The sequence below is a fragment of the Danio aesculapii genome, chromosome 14, assembly GCF_903798145.1.
Source record: "Danio aesculapii chromosome 14, fDanAes4.1, whole genome shotgun sequence".
Classification (NCBI taxonomy): domain Eukaryota; kingdom Metazoa; phylum Chordata; class Actinopteri; order Cypriniformes; family Danionidae; genus Danio; species Danio aesculapii.
The window spans coordinates 56478918-56491930 of record NC_079448.1 but is presented as its reverse complement, the minus strand read 5'-3'; the positions used below and the strand labels follow the sequence as shown (position 1 = coordinate 56491930).

At 37.2% G+C, this 13013-nt stretch overlaps 1 protein-coding gene across 1 annotated transcript in view; it reads right to left on the bottom strand.

Annotated features, from left to right (window-relative positions):
• The window catches only part of b4galt1l (DP-Gal:betaGlcNAc beta 1,4- galactosyltransferase, polypeptide 1, like), a 32036-nt gene extending 20329 nt beyond the window's left edge, over window positions 1-11707 (bottom strand). Inside the window, exons 1-2 of the mRNA XM_056472042.1 lie at window positions 11032-11707; window positions 7141-7376 (exon numbers count right to left, since the gene is read on the bottom strand). Of these exons, the coding sequence (XP_056328017.1) occupies window positions 7141-7376; window positions 11032-11302 (507 nt within the window). The 5' untranslated portion in view covers window positions 11303-11707. The remainder of the gene's footprint in view (window positions 1-7140; window positions 7377-11031) is intronic.
• Window positions 11708-13013: the final 1306 nt, after the last annotated feature.

Here is a 13013-nt window from a genome sequence, read left to right as displayed (position 1 = left end):
GGAAGAAAAGAGTCATTAGCAGCCTCTGTCACGGTTTCCTTTGAGGCTACTTTATAACATTGAGACTGAACATACACCATTCAGTAAGTCTGTGAAGCATCTGATGCTGCTGAAAAAACTTGTTAAATAATTTTACATTTTATTTTAACCTTGTTGAGTGTTGAAACCTGCCATTATACAACACCACACACATCTAGCGCCGTCACAGGAGGTGTTTTCTCAGCCTTTAACGCGCACCATAAACAGGGGAGTAAACGTGTCGCCTTTCTGTGAAATTCAGCATTTTCATTCTGAAATAATGTTATGTGTATCACATGTACTACTACAGCACGACCCTGCAGCACATTTCTGCTATTTTACAGACTTATTTCTCTAGATATTAGTATATTATTTCAAACAACTCAAATGTCAACAGAAGTCACTTTGGCTGCGTTTACACTGCACTGTTCAAGTGACTCAATTCTGATTTTTCTCTGCCATGTGGCACAGATCAGATATGGCCCATGTACGTGTACACAGGAACAAATCACATGAGATTTACTCAAATCAGATTCAGGCCTTGTTCATATGTGGAAATTTATCCGTTATGAATCAGATCTGTGCCCTCGAGTCTGCAGTGTGAGCAGGTAGATCATTATAAACCATAGCGAATGACGTCAAGTCTGACACTTTCATTTCAGAACAGACTTCAGCAGAATCCCAAACCTTAAATCTCAGACCTGAGGACTAAATATGCTTTTATATTGTCATGTGGCACAGGTATTTCAGCATGTTAACAAGAGCAAGAGAGCACGATGTCCACCACGTTACCAATATAAACTAATATAAAACTAGTGCATACATCACAAGCATAAATCACGCCATGGACATTACATTAAGACGTCTACTGGTTTAAAAAAGCCTATATATCAAAATAAGACGGCCAAATGACAACCTTTCTGTCATAAACTATAGTAAAACAGCTTGTCAAAAGCTGCGAACAGATTAAATACAGGAATAGAAGAAAAAAAGCACTGTTTAATTATCAGCTGTTGGTCAGCGCCCGCTCTTTTTTCCTGCCCCTTGCACCTTTGCCGTGTGCTGTGTAAATGCAGACGATCAGATACGAGTCCCTTTTAAAAGATGATGTAAGCAGGTCATCAAAATAATCTGATGCAGTCACAAAATCAGAAGTGACCATCAAGATCTGCAGTGTAAATGCAGCCTTCGTTGACAAGAATTTTCAGCATCAAAATTGGACCGAGCAGAGATCAACAACCCATAATGCCATTCACCACCACAAATAAACACACAATACAGAAACTGTTCATTAGAAGAGATTTTATACAGTGCAGTTAATGTGTTGATGAATGCAGCTTTAAAAAGCACAAAGGCAAAATTATTATCCTTTAGTGAAATTTTAATTATTTTTCAAATATTTCCTAAGGAAAGATTTCTGATCATAATAGTGTTAATAACTCATCTCTAATAACTGATTTATTTTCTCTTTGTCATGATGACAGCAAATAATATTAGACTAGATATTCTTCAAGACACTAGTATTCAGCTTAAAGTCACATTTAAAGGCTTCACTAGGGTAATTAGGGTAAAGTTATTAGACAACAGTGGTCTGTTCTGGAGACAATCAACAAAAATAATTTAAGGGAGTTAATAATATTGACCTTAAAAAACATATTTCAGCCAAAATAAGAAAACTTTCTCCAGAAAAAAATCAATGTAGAAAACCCTGTGAGAAAATCCTTCATCTGTTAAAATGGGATTAAAACTCATTTTAAAATGCAACATGCAAAACAGCAATGCAGTATGTAAACGTCAGTGTATTTTGTTTATTGAAATTTTCACTGACCTTGAGCATAAATGCAAAGCAGCAAAATGAAGACGACAATTAAGAACCTCCAACCACAGTTTTAGGATGCAAACTACATACTGATTTTAATGCTTTATAAGATGCAAAATGCAATTAAAAATTCACTAATTTAATTAAATAATAGTTTAAATTTAATTTGCCCTAAATGCATTAACACTCAAAATATGATTTTATATATATATATATATATATATATATATATATATATGTTATAACACGACATCATAATATGCAGCAAAAATCAGTGTATTTCTAAATGCATTGGGAACCTAAAGTAGAGCAATGCTTCAATGTTAAACACCACTTAGGAAATATTTGAATAATAACACGAATTTCACAGGAGGGTGAATAAGATTGCCTTTGATTGTAATGCATTAAAATGGTGGATTACCTTAAGTAACTAATTGGGTTAATTACTTTAGTTGGGTTACATTATGAGTTACTTAATAACCTTAATCTGATTACATAAACTCAGTACTTGTAATGCATTACTCCAATACTGGTAAAAGAGACCGTTCACTCACAAATGAATATTCAGTCAGCATTTTATTTGCATCTAACATTTTGAGTTTCTGTCTTCTGTTGAACACTAAAGAAGATATTCTGAAAAATGTTAAAAACCAGTAACCATTGACTCTTCCGTAGTATTTTGTTTCCTATATGGAAGTTGATGGTTACAGGTTTCTAACATTCTTCAAAATATCTTCAACAGACAAAAGAAACTCATAATGATTAGAAACAACTTGAAGGTTAATAAAGTTCAATTGTTGGGTGAATTGACCCTTTGATGGGGTTAAAAACAGATAAATGCAAAGCCAGTCCTCCAAAACGGAACTTCAGAGCTTTCACAATGGCAAACGCAGCTATTTTTGGCACAGAACTGCCCTCCGTGGGAAAACCAGGACCAGGAGAAAGAGAGAGAGAGAAACAGAAAATGAAGAAGTTTACCATTGAGCAGACGCAGGCAGCGAAGCGCAGACAGATCGAGACCTCGCACCTTTTCCTGAGCGCATACAGAGCTTTAAACAGGGAGAAGGGCAGGAATGAGGGATGGAAGGGTGAAAAAATAATGCAAGGTGCGGAAAGGACAAGGGGTGGCAGAGAGAGCAAGAGAATAATTAGAGAAACCATCATGACACACTGAAGAAAACAGAAGAGAATCAGCATTAGTGTGAAGACACACACACTCAATCACACACACATTAGTCTCGTTATCTATGTGGAAAATTCCTCAAACCACTGAGGATAACTGTTTGAAATGCATTCGATCAAGACGTTTGTTCTGCCAGAGCTGATAAAAGAACCAGTCTGAAACCTTATTTACTGAAACACAACAACACACTGCATGACATGCTGTTCCATCTAGAGGTTCTGTCTCATTTCTAGTCCAAATAGATAACAATTCTTAAATCAGTCATCATTTTCTAGACAAGCAAAAAAAAAAAAATGTTGTTTTCAGAAATAATGAGTCAAAATGAAGAGAGTTTTACCTTAAAACAAGCTAAATAATCTGACAATAGGGGAAGTGGAATAATTTCATGTCAAAAGGAAAAACAGATTTATTTTTCTCCTGCCATTGTCAGATTATTTAGCTTGTTTTGAGGAAAAACTCACTTAATTAGGACTCATCATTTCTACAAAAACAAGACTATATATTGTGTTTGTCTAGAAAATGCTTCTTGTGTAAGTGAAATCCCAGCGAGTGTCTAGTTTATCGGCTTCTGCTTGTTTCATTCAGGGTGATAAACAGACAGAGAGGCTTTCAGCAGATTCAAAACAAAAGCTAAATCTACCTTACAGAGAGTTTTAGACCTTTGAAACAGATTAATCACATTAAGACTAATTAAGCCCTTATTTTTACACTATAGAGTTTAAGACTTTACTTAAGGATCAGTGGTGATGTATTAGTAGTTCAGCTAATCAGAATTAAGCATTCAACAGACATAAATATACCTCTAATGCTGAATAGACATATCACTTTTTTACATTTAATTTTAGCAAAAGTTGTTTCGAGCAGCAGTTATAGACACTGATGGCGTGGGTTTTCTGATGGACGTCCACTACAGGATGGAGGAACATGTCTCATGTCTTTGTGATTATTAATAAAGTTGACTGTTTAAGAGCACATACACTACCTGACAAAAGCCTTGCAGCCTATCCAAGTTTTAGGAACAACAACCAAAGACTTCTAGTTGATGATTAGGTATCAGAAGTGTCTTATATGAAAGGCAAAGGCCTCTCGAGCACAATAAAATCTGATCATGTCTTGATGTTGACTGATTTGATTAGGACAGTAAGGTCTGACTCTGCTTAGACTAAAGTCTGCTCACTGAACCTTCAATAATGTCCAGTATAGAATATGTGGTCATGCTGCAGTGGAAACAGAATGAATATTGTGTCTGACTCCATCATGAGCTTGGAGGACTGCATCCATACATCTCTGACATGACTCAAATCACTGATTAATAAAGTCATCTGGAATGGTGAAGAAAGCCTTCTTGCAGGACTCCCAGAGTTCATCAAGAGTCTTTGTGTTCATCTTCAACACCTCCTCCTCCATCTTACCCCAGACGTGCTCAATAATGTTCATGTCTGGTGATTGGGCTGGCCAATCCTGGAGCAGCTTGACCTTCTCTGCTTTCAGGAGCTTTGATGTGGAGGCTGAAGTATGAGAAGGAGCGCTCTCCTGCTGGAGAATTGTCCCTCTCCTGTGGTTTGTAATGTAATGGGCAGCACAGATGTCTTGATACCTCAGGCTGTTGATGTTGATCATCCACTCTGCAGATCTCTCGCACGCCCCCATACTGAATATAACCCCAAACCATGATGACTCCTTCACCAAACTTGACTGATTTCTGTGAGAATCCTTGGTCCAGTAGGTCTTCTGCAGTAATTGTGATGATTGGGATGCAGTTTAACAAATGATTCATCAGTAAAATCCACCTTCTGACACTTTTCCACATGATCAAGTTATTATTTGGTGCTCTTACAACTGGGAGCGACGACAAGACTTCTGTCAGGTAGTGTAGATTATATAATGACCTAAGTGTCATCCCTCTTTAGAGTAAAATGGAATTGGAATTAATGCTCATCTAAAACATCCCCTGCATGCTGTGATTTATTAATAGTTCTCTATTCTGGAAATGTCCATAAATGAACAAATATTGAATAAGAGAATGCAATATTAAGCAAATAACATCTCAGAAATACTGAAATGTTCCTTTAAATTAAATTGTTATCTGTGAAATAACTCTAATCATTCATCGGACTGATATGGAGGTGTAATGCACTCTAAACCTGCTGGAACTACTGTAGCTGTGCCTTTATCTGACAATAACCAAACACTATAGACTACTCATCAGTCAATCAGAATCCAGCATTCAGTAGATATGTGGATTAATAATACTGAATTCAGATTACTAATTATATAAATTACTATTATGCGTGACAGGAGTGTGCTTTAGGCTATGTTTCTCCAGAAGGCCAGAGAGATAAAAAGCATGAGAAAAATCCGGTGTTCATGCCCAGACGTGCCCAGCTCCACATTCCAGATAACAAAAGAGGAGTCGACCACAGAATAAAACCAAACAAAGCAGAGGATTAAGAAGCACTCCTATTTACTGGAGACAATCCACAGAGGTGAGACGTTTAGACTGGCTGCATACACTCAAAATATTGAATAAACTGTTATAACATCATATTACTTTAATAATATACCTCAAACATAGCTCGGTCACTTTAACAGTCAAGGTCTCTTTCCACTAAACTCTTCACTTATTTGTGTTTTAACTTGTGTTTTAAGTGCCCTTATTAGTATATAGTACTTTTTTTGCATTTAAAGTTATCAGAATTAATGTGCAATGTGTTTCCAGAAATATAATCAGAGTTTTGTGCAATGTGCAGTGGGTTATAGTCCAAATGTACTACAAAAGCATATAATAAACGATAACAGCAAATACATTAACTATTCAATTAAGAAACAAATGAATAAATTCAACAACATTTAAGAGCAAAGTAATAATGCATATAATATTAATCATTAAAAACACATAAATAGATAGATAAGGTAGAATATATTAGTATTAGTAAATATAAGTTAATGCATTAAAATGAAATTGAGAAATTAATCTATATTAGGTCTCAACTCTTTTAATAAGATATTATCATTTAATAAAACAATTAAGATTTTAATGTGTTGTTAACCAAGAGATTAACATCAGCTATAAATAATAAACTGACATCATTAATAGATTTACTCTTGAGTTTAGTTAAATTAACTAATGTAAACAAACAGAGCCTTACTATACAGTGTTAACCAACAACAGGCCTATAAATGGAGCATTTCTAATCAATATCCCAGCATGCCCTAGGCCAGATTAATGTTTGTTTGAAAATTAAAAGCCGATTATGTCTTCATTATTTGCTGTTGTGATGAACAACCACTAACACACCCATATGAATATTCATATAAGGCACTTATTAAAGTGTAAATAACTATTCACAGTATTTTGAAGTTCTCATAATAACATTATCATGTATGTGCATCATTATCATGTATGTGTATTGTCCGACTATTAAAAATGACGGCTTCACAAGTCTTTCTGCTTTAAATGTGTTACTGAGTTAAAGTCCTTCTTTTATCTGTGTGTTTCAGCAGACGTATCACGCAGGCCTTTGGACCCGCCAGGTCACAGATCAGTGTTTACAGCAGTCAACACACACACCACAGTTATTTTAGAGAACGAAAACTAAAGCTATTAGTCAAAAACATATTCACTGACTGAATTAATTCACAATAAATGAAATCCTAATACTAAACTAAGATCAGTCACTGACAAACTCACTGATGCTGCTGTGATGTACTGAAACACACACACACACACACACACACACACACACACACGCACACGCACACACACACACACTAGAGACATCAGAGACTTTATATCTTGTAAAAAGGGGCAGAATATGTGCCCTTTAAATGAAGTATGACAATAAGAATGATTAATTCAATGTTTGTATAGTCATAATGTAAAATAACTACTGGCTGAAGAACTTGATTACTTGCCGACATTTAAATATGCAATAAATAGGCTGCATACACACACATAAAAAAATACACACACACAATAAAATACACTTGCACACACAAAGAATAAAACAAACACAAAACACACACACACACACAGAATAAAGCACAAACACACACACACACACACACAATAAAATACACTTGCACACACACTCAGAATAAAACACGCACACACACACACCTGGTTGATGATGTAGACACCGTAGTCGAGCTGCTGCCGCTGCAGGATAGGGTGCAGGTAATAGAGCCAGAACTTCAGGTGTTCGTCTCGGTTCCGGAAGGGGATGATCATGGCCACCTTCTGCCGAGCGATGCAGTCTGGGGGTCTAAAGCGTCCGCCCTCCTGCAGAACAGTATTCTCTGACCGCACCTGATCTAACGTGATCGGGTCCGAGAACTCCACACGGAGAGGACCCACTACAGGAGAATACACACACACACACACACACACACACACACACACACACACACACACACACACACACACACACACACACACCACACACACACACACACACACACACACACACACACACACACACACACACGGCCCGTATTAGAGTCTGATGGTATGATGAAAATACCACGGTGTTGTGAATACTGCGCTGTTAATAATATCTGTTAGTGAACAGCTTCTGTATTTAGCGTGCGTTGTTTATTTGCGGTGGTGCATTGCATTATGGGATGATTATCTCTGCTCTGCCCACTTCTGATGCTGAAAACTCAACTCTACAATTTAACAAACAGACTTTTAGTGGCATTTTAGTGGTTTGAAATAATATAAGAGATAATATCTAGAGAAAGAAGCCTGTATAATGTGCTGCAGTTTATTACGAGGTTTCTGTAGCGTAATATACATCACCATGCCAGTCAATATAGCACTGCAGACTATCACACATGCTCAGAAAAGACACTTTTACACACTTTATAAGGTTAAAAGTTGCTGTAAGAAACATCAGAAGCCCATAATGCAATTCAGAAGCAGAAATAAACAGGGGGAAATAAAAACATGCATTACAAAATATGGAAAACTGCTCATTGAGGGATGTTTTTTACAGTTTATATCACAGAAAAACTATTATTTTTATTATTTTTATTTTTTTATTATTTCAATGTATATTTTTTCCAATATCGGGCAGCCCTACTGAAGCCATGTATTTTTCTGAATGCATGCTGACAGAAGGAGTGTACGCTTGTGTCTTCTCCTTGGAGATCTCATTATTATTCACACACAGGTGTATTATATTACAGGATCACAGAAAAACACACTATACACACACACACACACACGCTAAACTCCTCATCCAGTTTTCCATTACGACACACACAGCGCTTGAGGGAAGTCGGTTAATCTCCATCTGTAGATAATGTGAAAATACCACCTCACTCTAGTGAAACTGCGGTGAAATGGCTGTGTTGTCAACAGAACGCCGTTTACAGAGTCATGACAGCTGTAATAACATGCTTTTGTTTTTGAAAAGCGGGCTGAAGGAACACAAAAGCGACAGGTCACATCATTTATAACAAGCCCAGTTTCTCAGAAACACTGAGCGTGATGAATTAGAGCACACTGGGTAAATATGTGGATTCATAATAACAAGACAAGCAAGGCAAACCAGTCAAGAAGAGGAGAAACTGGCCAGAACACGCCTGAACATAGTTAACCCAACGCTGTCCAGCTGGAGAGACCACTTACACTAGCCTGCAGTTAGATACTGAATAACGAGTGCAGTAATTAAATCACTCATCTGCTGAAATAAAATAAGGGATCACTGTTCATTTTAGGGGCAGCACAGTGGCTCAGTGGGTAGCCCAATCGCCTCAGCAAGAAGGCTGCTGGTTTGAGTCCCGGCTGGGTCAGTTGGTGTTTCTGTGTGGAGTTTGCATGTTCTCCCTGTGTTGGTGTGGGTTTCCTCAGGGTGCTCTGGTTTCCCCCACAGTCCAAACACATGCGCTATAGGGGAACTGGGTAAGCTAAAATGACCGTAGTGTATGAGTGTGGGAATGAGTGTGTATGGGTGTTTCCCAGTGATAGGTTGCGACTGGAAGAGCATCCGCTGCGTGTGATCCCAAACACAACACCAATGGTTTTTTACTAAGCGGAAACTCAAACCGTTTCCCAGATTATGTTTGACGGTTGCCAAATTAGTGAAATAAATGACCAAAGTACCAAATAATACCTGCCATGAGTATAACCACATTCACCATCAGGAGGCGCTATAATCACTCTCGTAGGAGAATACTGCTTTCACCATCTAAAATATGCGCCCCGTCCGCTATGTGAGCAAAGCTGCGGTCGTAGTGTGTGAAGTGTCCATCATTCCACACTTCATTTAAGCAGTCGAATGAGTGCATCATCAGGGTAATTAATTAGTTTTCAGTGTGAACGCACTACTTACACTACTTATACTACAAAATGGCGTAGAATAGTGTATAAGTATGCCATTTGGGATGCACCAATATGCTTGATAAGTTGCCAGTTCATTCCGCTGTGGCGACCCCGGATTAATAAAGGGACTAAGCCGATCATTTAAGGGAGACCAATTATGCACCTATTTACTATGTAAAGAAAGTTACAGTGTGTAACGAAGTTCGAGCTGAAAATAGCACACAGATGTTTACTAACTATCTGAAACTGACCATAATTGTGGGGTTTTGGTGACTGTCACTTTAAATCCAAATGAGACTGTGCTCTTTTCTGAAGAGGGTGGATCTACAGACGGCTGTGCATCACCACAGCAACAGACTCAAAAGAGGATACATACATATATATATATACACATATACATATACATATATATATATATATATATATATATATATATATATATATATATATATAATTAGATGGGTTTAGATGGGTTACATTTATCTGACAACTGCATATGCTTAATAAACAATGAACTGAAATTTAAGTCAGAAATGAATGTCTATATGATTACAGAATTAAACCTAAAAAATTTAATATTAAAAAAGTTTAAATATTCTCGTCAACATTTATTGGGATTTTATAGTATTAAATTTCTTATTTACAAATTAAATTACTTTTCAGACGAGGTAATTAGAAAAGTAGAATAACACAATGTTAATGATGTAATTAATTACTTTTTTACAGTATCTTACCCAACAACTTTTACATTCATAAACTTATACTGACTGTAAAAAGCGATCAGTCAACTTTACTTAAAGGGAGTAAACTCATTCCTGGTAAATTATTAACCGTGTGTATAATTATCAAAATTAAGTGTTGATTGTAGATTGCTCTAATCTGAAATGTGAGACTGGTTTCCACCATTGTTTATTAGTTGTGAACAGCTGAGCATCAGATTTGTAGGAGGCCCTGAAGTGCCACAAATTTTACAAGTTTGCTGTTTCAGAGAAACCTGAAAGTTCAGATCTGCTGGTTTACAATTAAAAACATAAAGACTGAGTCGAGACAAGAGAGCAAGATGACAACAGCCAGTCAGAGTCAGAATACTGCTGAGGTCTTCACCCATTCAGTGTTTTAAAGACTAAATGTTTGCAGATTGTCTGAATTTAAATTAATTAGATCTGAAAATATATATTTCACTTGTTTATTTAATGTCATAATGTAAATAAATGAGATGAAAACACAGCTAATAAAAATAGCATCTTTCCAGGTAAACGTTTTATCTGATTCCAGCATCCACCACTGCTCTAATACCAGCCTGATAATAATCTGCTATATAGTATAATGGATTTAAATGATTATTTTCAGATTCAACACAATCTACACTGTATTAAGCGCTATAGAAATAAAGATTGACAGAAAGTAAGATGAGATTGCACTACTTTTTTTAGTCGTTTTTTTTAATCAAGTGCCTTTTGGACTTAAGGTGTGTTGACGTACCTGATACAAGCCTTATATAGTGTAGTTATTCCCTTTTTTACTTCATTTGCATATATTTAACATCGATATTCTACAAAGTAATCGAAGTTAATGACACTAGTGTCATTTATAGTTGTTTAAGATGTAAAGCTGGATGTTCAGCATCAATACCGCAGTCTTTATTGTAATTGTAATAATTATCTGATGATTGATTACACTGACCCAGGTGCGGCGGATCCTCCGGGCAGATCTGCAGCTCCTGGTCGCTGCTCGAGGCGTTGGCCGCGGGTCTGCTGTCCTCGGTCGTGCCCCTCTGCTCCGCCAGTTTCCTGTGTATCGTCGGTCTCTGCTGCTGGTTTTGGGCGAAAGCTGGCCGTGAGTCCGAGTTCCTCATGTAGTAAATGACGGTGACAGAAATGTGTAAGAAGCACAGCAGCACCACCAGAGAGCAGGTCCGCTGCAGGAGGCTGAAGCTCCCGGTGGAGTCCGGCATGCTGGAGCCCTGAGGCGGACACCTGTGGCTCGGACTCCCGCTGTAGAGAATGTCCAGCAAACACTCACCTCTGGCCCTCTCCCTGCTTCCTGGAACTTAAGGGAACATATCTCGTGTGTCTACTCACTTATACACGCTTACAATCCAATATTAAACACTTCTCAAATAACTCTCTGAAGTCGGTCAGAGCTCCACTCCTGCCCTTCAGTGAAGTCGATTCTCGATCTTCCACAAACGCGAGTTCCGTTATAAAGTGTGGGAAAGTATCGGAAACTGTAGCCTGAGGAGCTGGACACACTCTCCGGTCGATGAAATCCGCTATATGACGTTTTTCAGCCCGAAACGCGGACGTTTCCTCGCTGTTCCAAGCGCAGTGCTTCCGGACGCACTACTGTTCGCTCGGCGTCTCTCCAACAGAACAGTGCATCATCAGCGGCTCCACGAGACTCCTGCGCCCGCTGATCTGTAGACGCTCCACTGCATCCAATCTAGCGTAGCATATGCAGTATAGATCTGCATAGCGCGACAGCGCCGGAAGCGACGAGCTGATACAAAATAACAGCCCTCTGATTTATTCATAGATTTGTGATTTATTTATGTATTTCGTTGTTCATATATAACTTGCTGTATTGTGTGTCCCAGCCAGTTCCGTATTATAATTGTAAATAACAACTCATTCATATTTAATATCCCTTTCATTTAATGTTATGTACATTTCACTCTATGGGTGGCCTGTAGAGTTTTGAGTTTGTACTATCAAGATATCTTTGATATATGGTCCATCTTGTGTTACGGATCCAGTGTATTTTTTCAATTAAAATAATAATAAAGAGTAAAAATAACATCTCTCAACACGATTGAAAAATACAGTAGTAAACACTATAGTGTTTTCAAACCATACTATGGTAACGTGTGTTACATATTAGTGTACAACACCTTGTTATAATAAATACTGTAGTATACTTTAGATTGTACTACAGTAAACTGTGGTGTATTGTAGTGTAATATACCATATAGTTATAGAACACTACATTTCTTTGTTTACATTATTGTAGGTGTTTTGTCACCACACTATCACCACAACAGATGGCCCACAACACTATAGTATTACTATACATTATTATAGTATTTGCTTTATTTGAGAAACCCAGCTGAATTTGTCACATTTGTAAGCAATTACTGACGACTTTATAATTTAAAACATTTTTTAAAACTTGTATTTAATATATTCAATATTTACTTTAATTTTAGAAATACAGTGGTTTTAAAATGAATTTATTTACTTTAAATTACTTTTAATTTTTCAGATGGGTACAAATAATATAATATTAATTTACAGTTTTCACTATCAGTTGTTAAAACATGAAGCTACTCTCATCTCTAATGAGTATTTTAGTAAATTATAAAGAGTTTCTATTTGACAGTAGCACATATAGTTGTGTCTGTCTTCTCTGATGTCTTTTACACCAAACATTAAAAAGTGCAACGAAAATATCTGCGGTAAAATGAGCCACACATGGGCTGTCAGACTGTGTCAGTGGTTGTCAGATGTCGAGCGCCACCTTGTGGCCATAGAGGAATATTACACACAGTATTGAAGGGACAGCTCCACACACAAAGAGGAAGTTTTCTGACCGTTTAAAGTAACCATTGACATCCATAGCAGGAAAGAAATACTGCTGTTTTTTCCATCATTCTCCAGTAGATCTTC